General features: G+C 44.5%; 1 protein-coding gene across 1 annotated transcript; it reads left to right on the top strand.

Moving 5' to 3' along the window:
- Positions 1 to 473: 473 nt before the first annotated feature.
- On the top strand, positions 474 to 16,844 carry pof1b (POF1B actin binding protein; the record flags this gene model as incomplete). Its single annotated transcript, XM_080844649.1, has 13 exons — positions 474 to 547; positions 2,773 to 3,067; positions 9,110 to 9,333; positions 9,968 to 10,001; positions 10,241 to 10,321; positions 10,749 to 10,841; positions 12,145 to 12,258; positions 12,960 to 13,112; positions 13,994 to 14,113; positions 14,544 to 14,672; positions 15,524 to 15,594; positions 15,949 to 16,063; positions 16,824 to 16,844. The coding sequence occupies 13 exons, from the start codon at positions 474 to 476 to the stop codon at positions 16,842 to 16,844; spliced, it is 1,524 nt and encodes a 507-aa protein (XP_080700775.1).
- Positions 16,845 to 17,553: the final 709 nt, after the last annotated feature.

Genomic DNA, 17,553 nt, shown 5'->3' with positions numbered 1-17,553 from the left:
TCCACTTGCCTAAGCGACCTCTGACCTTATCCAGGACCCCCTCCCAGTTCTTTTGAACCACAGTGTCGTCACCTAGAAAGATACCCAGATACTTCAACCCCCCTGTCTTCCAAGACAGGCCCCCAGGTAGAGACGGGCGTTGCCCACTCCACTCCCCCATCAAGAGCGCTTCACTCTTCCCCCAATTCACTCTTGCAGAGGACAGCAGATTAAATTCTTGCACTACCTTCTCCAGCACATGAATGTCATCATCATCATTTATGCACACCATCACGTCATCGGCATAGGCAGACAAAAAAAAGCGATCATTACAGCATGGCACCGCAATACCTTTCAAGTTGGTGCGTAACATATGCAAAAAAGGCTCAATAGCAATAGAATAGAGCATGCCTGACAATGGACACCCCTGCCTGATCCCCCTGTGTACACTAAAAGGAGCGCTCAGGCCACCATTCACCTTAAGAATACTTTCGATGTTACAGTACAAGGTTCTGATCATGGCTCTAAACCCCACACCGAAACCCAAAGTCTCTAAAGTGTGCCACAGGTACGGATGTTCCACCCGATCAAACGCCTTCTGTTGGTCCAGCGAAACAAGGCCAGCATTAATACCCACTTTACCAAAGACAGTCAGCATATCCCTGATGAGAGTTATGTTATCAAAAATGGAGCGCTCCGGAATGCAATAAGACTGGTCAGGATGCACCACCTGAGCCATGACTTTCTTAAGTCTCAAAGCAAGAGCCTTAGACAAGATCTTGTATTCAGTGCATAAAAGAGAGACAGGGCGCCAGTTACTGATGTCAAGTAGGCACCCCTTCTTGGGCAACAGTGTAATGACTGCCCTACGGCAGCTAAGTGGTAGTGAGCCTTTTTCCAAGCTTTCGCGGAGTACATCCAGGAGGTCTCGCCCAATGGTGGGCCAAAACGCTTTAAAGAAACTAACTGAAAGGCCATCTAAACTTGGGGCGGGGCCATTGGGCATGGTCCAAAGAGCCTGCTCTAGCTCCAAGAGCGTCAGGGGCCTGTCCAACTCTACACATGAGTCCTCAGTTACTTTGGGTAGCCCATTAAAGAAACCACTGTCAAAGTTGTCAGAACACACCCACTCTTTTTTGTACAACTCAGAATAGAATGCTCTTGCACAGTTGCGAATCTGTGCCGGATCAGTCAGCTCCTGGCCTGTTGCCGACCTTAGAGCATGCATGGTCCTGCTCTGGCCATTTTTCCTTTCCAGGTTAAAGAAAAATTGGGACGGGGCATCCATCAGAGTGACATTTTGAAAGCGCGAACGAACCAGAGCTCCCTGTGCTCTGACGTCCAGAAGCTCAGCTAACCTGCCTTTTTTATCCTCTAGGAGTTTGACATGTGTCTTGTCCACTGTTGTAGTTGTAACACCCTGTAATTTCAAAATGCCATCTTCCAGACTTTTCAAAGAATGAATTAAATCTTTTGTAACATTAGCCGTATACTGCTGACAGAGTTGTCTAATCTGGATTTTACCATAGTCCCACCACTGCTGCAGAGAGGAAAAGAGACCTCTTTGCTGTCGAAACCCCTCCCAGAAAAAGGTCAAGGTATCACCCAGGAGTGCTGTGTTGAAACACCAGTAGGCACTTCTGGGCTTCTGCATCTTAATAAAAGCATTGCACACCACAGCACAGTGGTCAGAGAATGCAGAGGGCAAGATTTGACAAGATTTCACCAGGTTAAGGTGATGCCTGAAAACATAAAACCTGTCAAGTCGCGCTAACGTGATGTAGTTTTCTCTGGTGTGAGACCACGTATACTGTCTGGCATCCTGATGTAAAACCCTCCATACGTCACACAAGCTGTAGACATTAGTAAGCTGTGTTACTGCTTTTTGGGAGGGGACATGGGGTTCTAGATGGTTTCTGTCTAGTTTGTCGTTTTCAGTGCAATTAAAGTCACCGCCCATAAAGAGCACATCTTCCTGGTCTAAATCTTTTAATGCTTCATTCACTTTGTTAAAAAACACGACACGTTCCGACCCTATTGTGGGTGCGTACACATTAAGGAAGACCATGTTGAAATTGTCAAAGGTCGCTTTCACCTTCAAAAGCCTACCCTGAACTATTTCCTCTGTTACACATGACAAAGGCAAAAAAGCCTTAGAAAAAAGAACAGCCACGCCCCCACTTAGGGATGAAATATGGCTTAATATGATCTGCCCATCCCACTCCTTCTTCCAATCTACCTCATTTTTAAAATCGCTGTGCGTCTCTTGGACCATCATTATATGAACTTTCTTTAAACTGATGAAGTCATACAATTTCAGCCTTTTCCTTCCATCTCTAGCACCGTTTAAATTAAGAGAGCCAATCTTGATGGAATTAGACATAATAAAGAGCTAGGAGGACTTTTCACCACGCAACTTCACTCTTAACTTATTTATTATTTTGCGGAGGCGATATACCTCCGGGTCCGCAAAAGCCCCCTCCTTTATCAACAAAACAGCGTCATTCACAAACTGCGGGCAGTCCGGAAAAAAGCGCTCCACCTCAACTTTCCGCCTCCCCTTCGTGTCATGCAGAAAGCTGTTTATACTCTCTGCCGTGTACTTCCTAACCTCGCTGGAGGAGAGGTTTAAATCCCCCTGCGAGCAATCAGACCAGTTCGAGTCGATGGATTCACCATCACTATCCTGCTCTACATTTGCGTCATCATCCTTCTTTATTTTAGACACGTTATCCTCCACCGGGTCTGTCTTTCTTTTCACCGGTGTTTTAAAAACCGTGTCTATGTCAATAGAGGCTGCGCCTCCTCTACTGACGTCTGCGGAGCTGCCAGTGTCCTTAATGACAGCCCCTCATTGCTTTCAGGTTCGCCTCCACCCGCAGCCCGCTCCTCAGCTAAAAAAATCGCCACAGCAGGCTCAATCACTGCCGCATCACCCGCCACTGTTTCCGTGCAAAGCACAAAAAGGTCACCATCGGATTTCACATCCCCCTCAAGTCCGCTTCCCTCAGTCATAAACACCGAGGGCTCCACCTCAGTGGCAGGGGGAACGCCTGTGGAGGACTCGGCTCCATTGCTTTCACCTGGAGTATTCTCCTTTGCAGCGTTGTCGCTCTTATTAGGACACGACGTGTCCCACTCTACCGCAACTGAAACACTTCAGTGCAGTGTCCGACGTTGCAAACACTAAATAATCGAACCCATCCACCCTAAACTTAAGGGAAAGTTCTAACTCATCCATGCCACTGTTAAGTACCATATACACCTGCCTTCTGAAAGACACTAGGTGCCGCAGAAGGGGCGATTTACACCCCAGAGGGATTTTCCGAACGGAAGAAACAATGCGGCCATACCGCTGTAACTCCTTAACAATGAGTTCATCCTTAATGAATGGGGGTACATTTGAAATTATTATTTTCTTAGAGGGGGTACTAAGTGGGAGGACTTGTATGAGGGAATCATGGATTACTATCCCCTTCCCAACTACCTCAATGGCTTTCTGAACCGTGCTTAGAAACAAAACCACCGCACCATTCATCCGTGAAGCAGACTTCACATTTTCGTGCCCAATAACATTACCGATCGCCAGACTAATATCTTCCACGCTTGCAACACTTTCCACCTTTACCCCATGTTTTCGTGTTAATTTTTCGAACTCCATGCTTCCACCGGCCGCCATACTCCCAGCAAACGCCGGTTGCAGACTCCACGGGGAAACACGTGTTATTTACTCCGCCAAACTACAAGTAGTTGTGAAACTAAGTGCCAATAAATTAAATCAATACACAAACACGCATATAAACAACAAACAAAGGGAGAAAAGATAGAAATAGAGCTTGTTCACTCACACTCAACACGCAGCTCACTCACGCACGTCCGTTCAGGTCGAGAGAGAGAGAGAGAGAGAGAGAGAGAGAGAGAGAGAGAGAGAGAGAGAGAGAGAGAGAGAGAGAGAGAGAGAGAGAGAGAGAGAGAGAGAGAGAGAGAGAGAGAGAGAGAGAGAGAGAGAGAGAGAGAGAGAGAGAGAGAGAGAGAGAGAGAGAGAGAGAGAGAGAGAGAGAGAGAGAGAGAGAGAGAGAGAGAGAGAGAGAGAGAGAGAGAGAGAGAAAAAAAGAACTATCTGGAGCACACACGCGCGAGGAGCAGAGAGAGAGACCTTCTACTGAAAATCACCCTAGAAATTAGCCAAGCATGCATGTTTCAAATATTCACCAAAAATCCACTTTTCATCTTACAGTCAACTTTTTTTCAGATTTGTGTACTTAACATTCTCAAGTGTCTTCACATGAACTTGTGATTGAATCAGAGTATCACTTTTTGACCTGTTGATGTGTAAAGCATTATTTTAGCGTTAACAATGTATCCAATTTGCTTTTTTATCAATCATTTTTTTAAGATATGAAGTTGCCTTTGCACATGGGAACATGTTGTAGTGTCTTCCAGTGACATATCAAGTTTGGTGTTGATTTCACAAAGATTTGCCAAGATATGACTTCACTTCCTGTTTGGCGACTTTTCAGCTGAATTTGAGTGGCTGTACCGGACAAACGGTTGTGAGGATCAAAATTCTAAATAGTAACTTTTGTGAGGCTAGGTCTGAAGATCATCTCTGGTGATTTTGAAGAAGATTTGCCAAAAATTGTAGGAGGAGTAGGCTTTCAAAAGTTTTTGACAAAACCGGAAATAGCGGAAAATCTATATAACCGGAAATTGACGCCATGGGGTGGGTTTAATTTGTCTTGATCCAGGTAATCCAATGGTGCCTCATTTTTGAAAATCGGTCACACGGTTCAAAAGTTGCGTGTGTTACAAAAGTCCAACTTTGACCTGTTGGTGGCGCTAGAGTGGTCTAATGAGAGCCATGAAACTTGGTGTGAATGAAGAAGGGACTGTCCTTAATGAGTGTGCCAAATTTCACAAAAAGTTACCATATGGTTCTAGGGGCTGCCATTGACTCCCATGGTACAAGAATAATAATACCTACGATAACAATAGGTTACCTCCTACCGGAGGAAACCTAATAATACTAACAGAAACAATATAGCTGCAAGCAGCGATGGCGGTTTACTCCTCCAAACATTGCGAACAAGGGAAAAATGTATTTTTGTGACAATTTGTCACTGTATAGAAAAATTCATGCTGCACACTTACCAATGGGATATTAAAGTAACACTATGCAACAATTTGACACTTTTTAAGGTATGGTTTTATAGGCAACTGGTTTTGCTACCATCCTCAAATTCACTTTGATAGCATATGGTTATGTGAAGGACAGATAAACACCTCTGTCTTCCCCACTAGCCACCCAAGATATGCCTTATGTAGTTCTGTGTACCGGGCTGGAACCCCCTGCAGAAATGGAAGAAAAGCTTTCACCCGCATGAAATTCGCAGCTATACAGCCAAAAGACGCCAGTTAGTGTGTTGGCAAGCTTCTATCAGTGTCAACTGGGCTGTTGGTGGTGTTTGCAAGGTTTTTGCATGCCTTTGAGGTAGTTAGCCTACTAGTTTTGGAACAGAACTCCGTATTGCTGCTTACATTTCAAATGCAATACTGTGATAGAAGGCTGTGAAATTGGGCACACTCATTAAGGACAGTCCCTTCTTTATTCACAGCAGGTTTCATGTCTCTCATTACGAACCAGGGAAAATTTAATTTTGTGACAATTTGTCACTGTATAGAAAAATCCATGCTGCAGACTTGCCAATGGGATATTAAATTTCAAATCCAACATTTACAATGCTTTTGCCGTGAAGTTTAGACTGAGTGGAGGTTGTGTGTGTGCGCTTACCCTGTGTGTCTGTGAGAATGTAAGTGCGTGACACCAAGCTGTGTGTCTGTGAGAATGTGTGTGCGTAAAACCAATGCTGCGCATGTGTGTCAAGAGAAACTGAGTGTGTGAGACACGCGCGGAGAAGCAAAGGAGCAGAGCGACAGACTTTCTATTGAAAATCACCCTAGAAATTAGCCAAGCGTGCATGTTTCAAATATTCACCAAAAATCTACTTTTCATCTTACAGTCAACTTTTTTTCAGATTTGTGTACTAAACATTCTCAAGTGTCTTCACATGAACTTGTGATTAAATCAGAGTATCGCTTTTTGACCTGTGGATGTGTAAAACATTATTTTAGCTTCAACAATGTATCCAATTTGCTTTATATCAATCATTTCTCAAGATATGAAGTTGCCTTTGCACATGGGAACATGTTGTAGTGTCTTCCAGTGACATATCAAGTTTGGTGTTGATTTGTCAAAGATTTGCCTTCACTTCCTGTTTGGTGACTTTTCTGCTGAATTTGAGTTGAGCTGTACCGGACAAACGGTTGTGAGGATCAAAATTCTAAATCGTAACTTTTGTGAGGCTAGGTCTGAATATCATCTCTGGTGATTTTGAAGAAGATTTGCCAGAAATAGTAGGAGGAGTAGGCTTTCAAAGGTTTTTGATAAAACCGGAAATAGCGGAAAATCTATATTACCGGAAATTGACGCCATAGGGTCTGTTTAATTCGTCTTGATCCAGGGAATCCAATGGTACCTCATTTTTGAAAATCGGTCATACGGTTCAAAAGTTGCGTGTGTTACAAAAGTCCAACTTTGACCTGTTGGTGGCGCTAGAGTGGTGTATTGAGAGCCATGAAACTTGGTGTGAATGAAGAAGGGACTGTCCTTAATGAGTGTGCCAAATTTCACAAAAAGTTACCATATGGTTCTAGGGGCTGCCATTGACTCCCATGGTACTAACAGAAGAAAGCCTACAATAACAATAGGTTACCTCCTACCGGAGGAAACCTAAATATAGCTGCAAGCAGCGATGGCGGTTTCCTCCTCCAAACTTTGCGAACCAGGGAAAGATGTATTTTTGTGACAATTTGTCACTGTATAGAAAAAGTCATGCTGCACACTTACCAATGGGATATTAAAGTAACACTATGCAACAATTTGGCACTTTTTAAGGTATGGTTTTATAGGCAACTGGTTTTGCTACCATCCTCAAATTCACTTTGATAGCATATGGTTATGTGAAGGACAGATAAACACCTCTTTCTTCCCCACTAGCCAACCAAGATATGCCTTATGTAGTTCTGTGTAACGGGCTGGAACCCCCTGCAAAAATGGAAGAATAGCTTTCACACGCATGAAATTCGCAGCTATACAGCCAAAAGACGCCAGTTAGTTTGTTGGCATGCTTCTATCAGTGTCAACTGGGCTGTTGGTGGTGTTTGCAGGGTTTTTGCATGCCTTTTAGGTAGTTAGCCTACTAGTTTTGGAACAGAACTCCGTATTGCTGCTTTACATTTCAAATGCAATACTGTGCTAGAAGGCTGTGAAATTTGGCACACTCATTAAGGACAGTCCCTTCTTTATTCACACCAAGTTTCATGTCTCTCATTAGACCACTCTAGCGCCACCAACGGGTCAAAGTTGGACTTGTGTTAACACGCGCAACTTTTGAACCGTTTGACAGATTTTCAAAAATGAGGTGCCATTGGATTCCCTGGATCAAGACGAATTGAATACCCTCTATGTCGTCAATTTCACTCAAATATTTTCTGAAATATGACTTCACTTCCTGTTTGGCGGCTTTTCTGCTGAATTTGAGTGGCTGTACCGGACAAACGGTTGTGAGGATAAAAATTCTGTTCAATAACTTTTGTGAGGCTAGGTCTGAAGATCATCTCTGGTGATTTTGAAGAAGATTTGACAAAAATTGTAGGAGGAGTAGGCTTTTTTAAAGGTTTTTGATAAAACCGGAAATAGCGGAAAATCTATATAACCGGAAATTGATGCCATGGGGTGAGTATAATTCGTCTTGATCCAGGGAATCCAATGGTGCCTCATTTTTGAAAATCGGTCACACGGTTCAAAAGTTGCGTGTGTTTCAAAAGTCCAACTTTGACCTGTTGGTGGCGCTAGAGTGGTGTAATGAGAGCCATGAAACTTGGTGTGAATGAAGAAGGGACTGTCCTTTATAAGTGTGCCAAATTTTACAAAAAGTTACCATATGGTTCTAGGGGCTGCCATTGACTCCCATGGTACAAGAATAATAATACCTACGATAACAATAGGTTACCTCCTACCGAAGGAAACCCTGATAATACCTACGATAACAATAGGTTACCTCCTACCGGAGGAAACCTAATGATCATGTCATAGCATACATGAAAATGGCACATTTCCCATATTACTGTGCATTTACTTAAATGTTTGTCTCATAAGAAATGTTTGTTTCAGGTGTTTCTATATTCATTTACATATTTAAGGATGGGAACAAATGGGATTAAATGTTTGAAACGGAAACTCGGGTTGATAAGTGAGCAGGCCTCAGTGGACGGGTAGATAAGTGATGAGGCCACTGTTTGAACACAGGGTTAGACAGGGAGGGGCCTGCTGAAAGTGAGGGCATTCTTGGTTGTCATGCGCATTGTGTGAAAGTGACAGTCCCATTACATAAGACTTCCACGGAACTGACTGTGTGTTATCAGTGCTGTCTGTCACAGTTGGGCATCCCACACAGCCTTTGGCTTCTGTGTGTGTGTGTGTGTGTGTGTGTGTGTGTGTGTGTGTGTGTGTGTGTGTGTGTGTGTGTGTGTGTGTGTGTGTGTGCACGTGTGTGTGTGTGCACGTGTATGTAGGAAATCAATGGGAGAAACATAACACTTCTGTGGTCTAGAAAACGCAGATGGTTTGACAGACTTGCTGTTTGTTGTTTTAAATGTGACAACTGAGAAAAGTACTACATAGATCAGCTGCTTATTTAAACAAAGTCTTCCATGGGATCAATCCATTTCATTCCATCCTCTGCTGAGCCTCCTCACAAAGCTTCCAGTGGTCATATCTGCAGATAGTTTGGCATCTGCATGTTAGTCTGAGAAGGAATTTGATGTAAGATTTGTGGTTAAGCTAATTGAATAAATATCCAGAGGGAGTTTCTGTTCAATTCCTGTTCAACCCCGTGGCAATGAAACAATGTTCTTCTGGTTTAGAAAACACACAAATGACTCTGGCCAACGGATACAATGTGTAAGAAGATGTTCTTCAGATGTTCTGGCCAACGGATAAAATGTGGATGAAGATGTTCTTCTTGTTTCCCATTCCTCTCCTCTCTCTAACTCCTCCTCCACTCCACAGGTCGAGGTGGTGAACAGCAGCAGTGTGACCACTCAGGAGAAGAGCGTGGTGGAGTCGGTGGTGCAGAAGTTCTCCCAGGTGGAGGTGAGGGCAGAGCTGCCTGAGCCTGAGCCCACGCCCAAGCTGGACACGCGCTACTTCGGAGAGCTGCTGGCGGAGGTCTACCGCAAGAACTGTGACATCCATTCCTGCATCTCGGAGCATGTGGCCAAGATCCGCGGACGGTGGGCAGCCGTCTTAACTCCCCTGAGAAGGCTCAGGACCTGCTAATGTTTTGCTAAATTATGTCCCCACAAAGCACGCCAGAGAAGGCTGTGAAGTTAGTATAGAAACTAAAAAAGGCAGAGAAGGCTGCGAAGTTATAGAAACTAAGGGGTGAATTAGTTTGGTTTCCTCTTCTCCATTTTGGAAAATTAGGTGATAATGATGGACTAGGCTTGAGATACACATCACCAAGCAGTAGTAGTTGAAATCGAAAGGTTGTTACCTCTAGTAGTTTGAAATTCTTTCCCCACTGTTGTTCAAATGTACAGTTATATTAGATATGTAGACTGAACCTTTAATGGAAGCTGTGAAAATCAAACTGGAAAAGCCCAAGCCATACAAATTGCTGGGAAACTTCCTGAACCCATTTCCCCCACCCCTGACCTGTCCAGAATATTGACCTGGAGCTGTGAATCACTGTGCAAACAGAGAAACCAAAGAGGCTAGAGCAGCAAGCGTTTAAGCCCCAACTCAGAGCAGGTCGCTGGCTTGCTGTAAGGCCATGTTGTGATTGTGATTTACTGGCCAAGATAAGCATCACTTATTCTGTGAAACTGCTCCTCTGACAAACTCTGTTCTGGCATGTTCTCACAGGAAACACCTTCTGGATCCCACTGTTGACTACAAGGTAAGGGTGTGGCTGACAGCCGTGTCAGTTTCTCCTTGATTGTATTTGACTCATTTTCTATCCTATTTGATGTGTAATGAGACTCACATGTGGGAGTGAGGAGGTGACGAGGGTGGAGATGTATAATGAGACTCACTCTCATGTGATTCTGTGGGAGTGAGGAGGTGATGAGGGTGGGCAGGCTGGCTCTTGCCAGGCGCTGACGTGGTGAGTGTGTTCTCTCTCTCCCGCACCGACAGGTAGAGAGGCAGGAGGTGGAGGCCTTGATCCCTAAAGGCCTGTCGGAGCTGACCAAACAGCAGATCCGCTACCTGCTGCAGGTGGGTGCTCTTAGTTGTCTTTCCTTGGAAAATGGGTACGTCAAAATTGATTTTTAATCTTAGATCTACCCATTGGTTTCCAAATGGTGTTTCCCCTTGCACCAGATGTCATTATGGTATGCATCATTACCATTCTGAAGACGCACATGGTGGCAGTAACTAAGGTAGTAGGATGTACAACCTCAACAAAGCTCAACTAAACAGGAGCTGATAACTGATTAGTAATTGCAAATATGAAATCACATATATGAAGCATTGGCATGTATCATATGACATCACATATATGAAGAACAAACATTTTTAACAACACCCTCCAGCCATAACCATTCCCCCTTTGTCCTTGGCAGTCCTCCCCATAAGGCTCACCACTCTGTGCTCCCTCCCTCCCTCCCTCCCTCTCTCCCTCTCTCCCTCTTTCCCTCCTTAGACCCGGCTGACGGCTGATAAGACCATGCGCCTGCTCCTGACCACCTTCAGCAGCCTGAGAGAGGAGCTGCTGCACATGCGGGACGACCTCCATGTGAGTGCTCCACCGCTTATTGCCACTAGGGGGCGATAGAAAGGATCACATGTTTTTTTCTTCACCGCTCAAAGGCAGAGCCGAAGTAGGATTAGCAGCCAGCCCACATTCACTGCATTCCTTGTGGTCTTGAAGCATTCAATTAAATTCCAGTGGGACTAATGGGCATTGATCCAAATTATGTTGACAATGATTAGAACCATTCATAGTTCTGCTCTCACAAAACCCAGTGAAAACTGATAGCCTAGCCATGCCCAAGCTAGTATAATGACAGGTTGTTGTGGGGTATTCAAAGGTAAAGTTCAGAGAAAGGGAAACTGGGACTTGGATGTGTTCTTGGCGTGTTTGCACTGAGAAGGAGGAAGAGGGTTCGATATTCCATGAATGCGTGTTTCATGATGCTGGATACATTGAATCTCAATAACATTGGTTTGGTTTGCCAGGTTTGGTTAGATGTAGTGCCACTGTACAACCAAAAAGCCTCAACAATGCTCAATCATCTCAACTATGTCTGGGAATATGAGGCTTGAATTTCATCTTAAAGTTCTTCAAAGCACCTGAATGCCACTCATCACCGTGCCTCCCATTGCACTATTGTCAGTCTGGAACAAACCATCAGAAGTTTTGAGGTTAAAACTGACATGTAGTTTGACATTAAGGTCATGAATTATTAAACAATCTAGACCAGCATCTTTACAGGTGAGAGTTCTTCTCTGCTATGGCTGTGTGTCTTATGTGCTGCACAGAGCTCGAAGCCTTTTGTGTTCTGTGAGAGTGACGGTAGATTGATCGGATCTTCATTTATTGCTGCATGAGTTGCCGTGTATTTCTTGCATTCTCAACCAGAGTCATGATGTGCCAACCAGCACTTCCAAGTAGAACTGTGTGAGCAATCTCAAGTGCTGGAACACTCACTTAGAAACCTGTTACCTATTAGGGAGAACAGTTGAGTTTTTGACAGTTTATATCAACATTGGTATACAGGTTTTGAAAATGAAGAACCTGGAAAGGAAAGCGAGAGAGAGTAAGGATGAGGATGTGTGGGGGAGAGTAAGGGGAGGGTAGAGTGTGTTCATTCATGCGTGGGAATTTTATTTTAACAAACTGAAGAATTGTGTTTTTTCTAGAGTGGGCAGTGGTGTGAACCTGTAGAACAGGAGAATGAACAGGAGAATGAACAGTAGAATGTCATTATGGGCCCTCATTTCGTTGATGGGGAACTGGCAACGAGCAAAGTCCACCGCTAATGAACTAAAACTGCGTGTGTGTGTGCGTGCATGTGTCCGTCTCTCTGTTTGTGCAGCGTATGGAGAGCGAGAAAGAGGAGCTGGAGAGGGATTTGAGCTTCAAGTCTGACCAGGCCGTGCAGTACGACCGCCTCGTCGAGAGTCTGAGAGAAAGCAACCGGCTGATACAGGTACAGCAGATGGTAGAACTTAGCCTGGTGACACCAGCCTACGTATTTCCGCCTGAATTGATTTCAAGCTCATACTCAGTCTGGCCCAACCCCATTGACAATCGTCTCCAGAACTCAAAATTTTGCAGGACCAATCAGCGAACAGTTCAGAGCTGTGACGCAAAACTCGCCTTGGAGGAAAAGACACGAAAAGCTATCGGAAAAGTTGTCTCAACTCTCGAGAACATCAGAAAATTAAAAGGAGAACAAGAGTATTTTCTTGTAAGTTTTATGATTGGAAAGGACGTCGTAGCTCTTCTCCCAACTGGCTTTGGGAAGAGTTTAATCTACCGAATGCTTACTAAACGTTGCTGATTGGTTAAGGGAACTCCAATGATTTTAAACCTCAAGATAAGCACCCGCCCATCTCGGAAACCAAAATGCATTGGGTTGGCCCAGACTGAAAGACGGAATGAAATGGAGTCACAGGCTGGTAATGGCCAGGCTAGGTAGAACTGGCCTCTAGTCTCTAATGACAGATACAGGTACAGCACATGGTAGAACTGGCCTCTAGTCTCTAATGCCTCTTCACAGTCATGGTTCACGTCACATTCTGTTCATCTGGCATTCTGCTTCTTGTTCTGGATCTCTCTCTCTTTCTTCCTGGGTTCTGTTCAGCCTGAGATCCCTTCCTCTTTGTCCCTGTTCCGTGTTGTGTGCAGGTGACCCTGAAGGAGACCACCAGCTCCCAGCGCAGCCTGGAGACCCAGCTCCTCAGCACCCGCAGCAGCGACTCCAGCCGGGAGTTCCGCATCAAGGAGCTGGAGGGCAGCAGGAAGGCCCTGGAGCAGGAGAACGAGATGCTCAGACAGAAGGTAAGGCAGTACTCAGGAGATGCTCAGACAGAAGGTACAGCAGTACTCAGGAGATGCTCAGACAGAAGGTACAGCAGTACTCAGGAGATGCCCCAGAGCAGGTCTAGGATCAGTGGGAACTACAGGGAAGTGCCATGAGCCTTACATGATGGAGATTAGTGGGAACTAAAAGAGGGTCAAAATGTGTTGGAGAAGGTACAGTAACACTGAGCAGCAGGTCTATGATCAGTGGGACCTGCAAGAGTTCTAGGATCAGTGGGAACTTCAACAGGGCTGGAATCAGTGAAACACACGCAGAGTTAGGATCATGCATGCAGTTACATGGATACATACACAGATCATGTAAACTCTTGGGAGCTGGGATTATCTAGGCTGGACACACAGCAGTAGCAGGATCAGAGGGAGCCACAGCAGTATCAGGATCAGAGGGAGCCATAGCAGTAGCAGGATCAGAGGGAGCCACAGCAGGCCTTAGATCAGTGATATGCACAAAAGGCCTGGGGTTAGTGGGGACCACCGGCAGTACTGAGATTACTGCTACCCACTGTAAGGGTAGGATCTCACAGTCAGGTTTGGAAAAGAGCTGGAGGACAGCAGGAAGGCACTGGAGTAGGAGGACAAGATGAGGTGGTACAGAAGCACTCTGGAGAGGCCTCATGGCTGGCCTGATCTGGATGATTGAACAGCCCTGTCGGCCCTCCAGGAATCTCAGTTTTTCATTCTTGTTCTCTGTGTTCCCCCGATTTCTCTTTTAACTTGTTTCTTCACGTTGTCTTCTTCTCTTCTTCTTCTGTTTTATCTTGTCTCCCCATCTGCTCTCTCCTCTCCTTTCCTCTCCTGTCCTCTCCTCTCCTCTCCTGTCCTCCCCCCTGCTCCTCCAGTTGGCGGGCCAGAGCAGCAGCTCCTCTCTGCAGGCTAAGACAGAAGAGCTGTCTCGCCAGTACAACCAGATGCTCACCTCCCTCCGCGAGGAGAAGGACAAGGAGCTTCAGATTCTCCGGGTGAGTCTGGGTTAGGGTTAGGGTGAGGCTCGGTGAGTTTGGTGCATAAATGTGTTCAGATCCTCCTGTTGAGTTTGGGTGGGTCAGGGCTCAGTGAGTTTGGTTCATAAATGTGTTCAGATCCTCTGGGTTAGGGTTAGGGTAAGGGTCAGTGAGTCTGGGTTAGGGTGAGGCTCAGTGAGTTTGGTTGATACATGTGTTCAGATCCTCAGGGTGAGCCTGGGCTCAGTGAGTTTGGTTCATAAATGTGCTTGTTAGTGTTTGTTAAGCGTGTATAAAGGAAAAAGTGTGTGTGTGAAACTAGCTGTGTGTGTGTGTGAGAGTGAGAGCGAGATAGAGAGCATGTTCTTTTTATTATCTATTTCTTTGTTGAGTGTGTTTGAGTTTATGTCTGCGTGTGTGTGAGGGAACATGTGTGTGTGTGTTGCAGACCCAGGTGATAAAGATCCAGACTGAACACACCAGCGAGCGCACCAGTGACCGGAGCTTGCAGCTGCGCATCACTGAGCTCCTGGCCACCCTGGAGCTGCGTGAGACTCTCATCAAACGCCAGGCCGAGGTCAGGGGTCAAACTACACATGACGTGTCACACTGACACAATGACTGAGGGCCTGTCAAATTCTGTTCAATATTATAATTTGTGTACTATTCAGTCAAAGATGGCAGTGTTGATTTACTTTCATTCAAAATCAGCAACTCTAACATCGCAAAAAGCAAGTGAGCTGCAGTGTCTGGACTAAAAATCGGTGTGAAACAATACACTTCTTCAACTCCACAGTACGTTAAAGGAGCAATTGAATAACACTGAAGAGTGTAATTAAGCAAGGTTGTAAGGGCGGTTCAACTTAAGTGTGAATTTGAACAGCACTTTGAAACCTTATCGCTCTTTAGAATAGGAGCAGTGGTTTATATTACTGTTCATTTGACTCTGTTGAACAGGACCAGCAATTTATATAAGTGTTCATTTGACTCTGTTGAACAGGACCAGTAGTATATATTAGTGTTCATTTGACTCTGTTGAACAGGACCAGTAGTATATATTAGTGTTCATTTGACTCTGTTGAACAGGACCAGTAGTATATATTAGTGTTCATTTGACTCTGTAGAACAGGACCAGTAGTTTATATTAGTGTTCATTTGACTCTGAATGTTACACTGGGGATCCATTCATCTGTACTCTCACATTACCAAACTAATCTCATAATATAAGAAAACTCACATGTTAGCACCCTTTAGGATTGTTGCCTAATTGAAGAATCGTCTCCATTCCTCAATAAATAAAAATAATAATATTATGATTATATAATAATATTAATAAAGATGTTTTTAAATGATCATTTTCTAGCTATATTTTAGCTCCATCTCTGACTGCATCCTCACAGCAGCTCTGTCTTTGCCTTCACCATGCAGGACATCCTGAGACTTCAGCAGGAGAAAAACAGCGCTGCACAAAATGTCACCAGGACTGTCATCACTAAAAGGTGACCTTTCACCCCTCACTCACTCACCTTTGACCTTAATGTCAGCGTCCTGACCTCTTCAAGATTGTTATCATTCAAGAGGGACCAACAGTAAGAGAGTCCCTGAATTAAAGGACGTCGTAGGTAGACATATGTAACTTTGAGGAAAAACAGATGGCAACACAAACTAATCCCTACCCCACTATTTGGTAATGTCATTTGGAGTGAGTTTTGTGATCTGAAGTTGATCAGCAAACCAGCTAAATCACTGGCGTCGTCTTCCAATGCCAGTCCTGTGAGCCCTGTGTCATGTCCCCTGTCCTCTCCCAGCGTGTCCCGTAGGCCTGACATGTCTGCTCTGTGTCTGTCCCGCAGGTACAGGAACCAGTACCCCATGATGGGGCTGCTCAGCGATGACTACCAGTCAACGTCCCCGGTGAAGGACACCAAGACCATCGTGATCGAGAACAGCGGAGAGATGATCAAACAGGTAAGGGAAGGTCAGCTGAAGCAGCACTCACGGTAGCACAGCTCTCTTTCCTCACCAGACATCATCCCCACAGCTCTTGTTACCATCAAAGTGGTGATTAGTAACGGTAATTTAATTTGAAAAAAATGTCAGTAACTGTCACATTGAAAATTACATTTAATTTAATTCCGTAATTCCGTCACATGTAACTAGTGACTCCCCATCCCTGTGTATAGCTATACATACAGTATGCAGCTGTACTGTGCATAAATAATTTTCATGCTTCAAATGCACATTTAGGCTGATTTGGTTGCTTAGGGGGTTGCTACGGCAGTTACTGTTAGTGTGCTACACAGAAGTTGTTTGTTTTGGTAGAGAACATTGACAAAACCATTTCGCATGTAGAAAAACTCAGGTGCTACTTTAAGTTCGGGATGAAGCAGCAAGACAACCTACCATTATGTTTACTAAATGTTATAATGAATCATGTATTACTATCCTGCTATACAATGAACTCTACTTTGTAGTTTATATGAAATGGTGATGAATAAAAGACTAGAGAAGTAGTCAGAAATGGCCTGTGAATCTGAGCAGCCGTCCATGACAGAGCTTTCAGACATCTCAAGGACTGTGAGCTCAGTCAGACTCTTACCCCATGTCTCAACTTCTATTACCCGCTGTGTTGTGGTGTCAAGTGCCTATCAGGTAGCCAGCAGGGGCACGCTGTTGTGTTCTGGCTCAGTGATAAATGCATGTGTTTCTGTTCTGCTTCTCCGGACAGGAAATCTTTACCACCCATTAAAGAACAAAACAAAACCAAACTGCTTCTCTCTGACAGGAATGAATGACATGAAGACCCTGGAGACTATCTCTCTCCCTCTCTCTCTCTCTCTCTTTCTCTCTCTCTCTCTCTGTCTTTCTCTCTGTCTCTCCCTCTCTCTCCTCCCCTCGTACCGCATGCTCCTCTCTCTGTTTCTCCGGGGCTAAGTCAGGGTGGTGGTGGTAAGGGGAAACACTGAAAGGCACTAAGGCTTGGGCGCAGCGTGCTATTGGGACACACAGGGTGGGGATGTACAGGGATAGACATGGGTGAGTTAAGAACTACCGAAATATCTCAAGTAATTTGAATTTGAATTTTCAGTTATTTGATGTTTCCACCACAACTCTGGTAGCCTCAGAGAAATACTAATGCATCAAATACTAACAGGAATGTAAATATATGCAATTTGAATAAACATGGAAAGTATAAAAACAAGGGATGGATGCTTTGAACATGTGAATTTTTAAAGGAGACTATTTATATAAGGAATGAAACGAACACCCTTTTCTGGTCATTGGCGTAGAGGTTTTTGGTAATGGTGAATTATGTTTTTATTTTTTGTTTGTGTACAACTGTGTATTTCAGCATGCCAATGTCAGATTGTTGATATATTTTTAAGGTTACAAGGGGTGTACTGGTTAATAGTTTGGCATATTTTGCTGTCAAAATATGGTGGCAGTGGCTGGTGATG

The sequence above is a fragment of the Sprattus sprattus genome, assembly GCF_963457725.1.
Source record: "Sprattus sprattus genome assembly, chromosome: 1".
Taxonomy (NCBI): Eukaryota; Metazoa; Chordata; class Actinopteri; order Clupeiformes; family Clupeidae; genus Sprattus; species Sprattus sprattus.
This window is presented reverse-complemented; position numbering and strand designations above follow the sequence as displayed.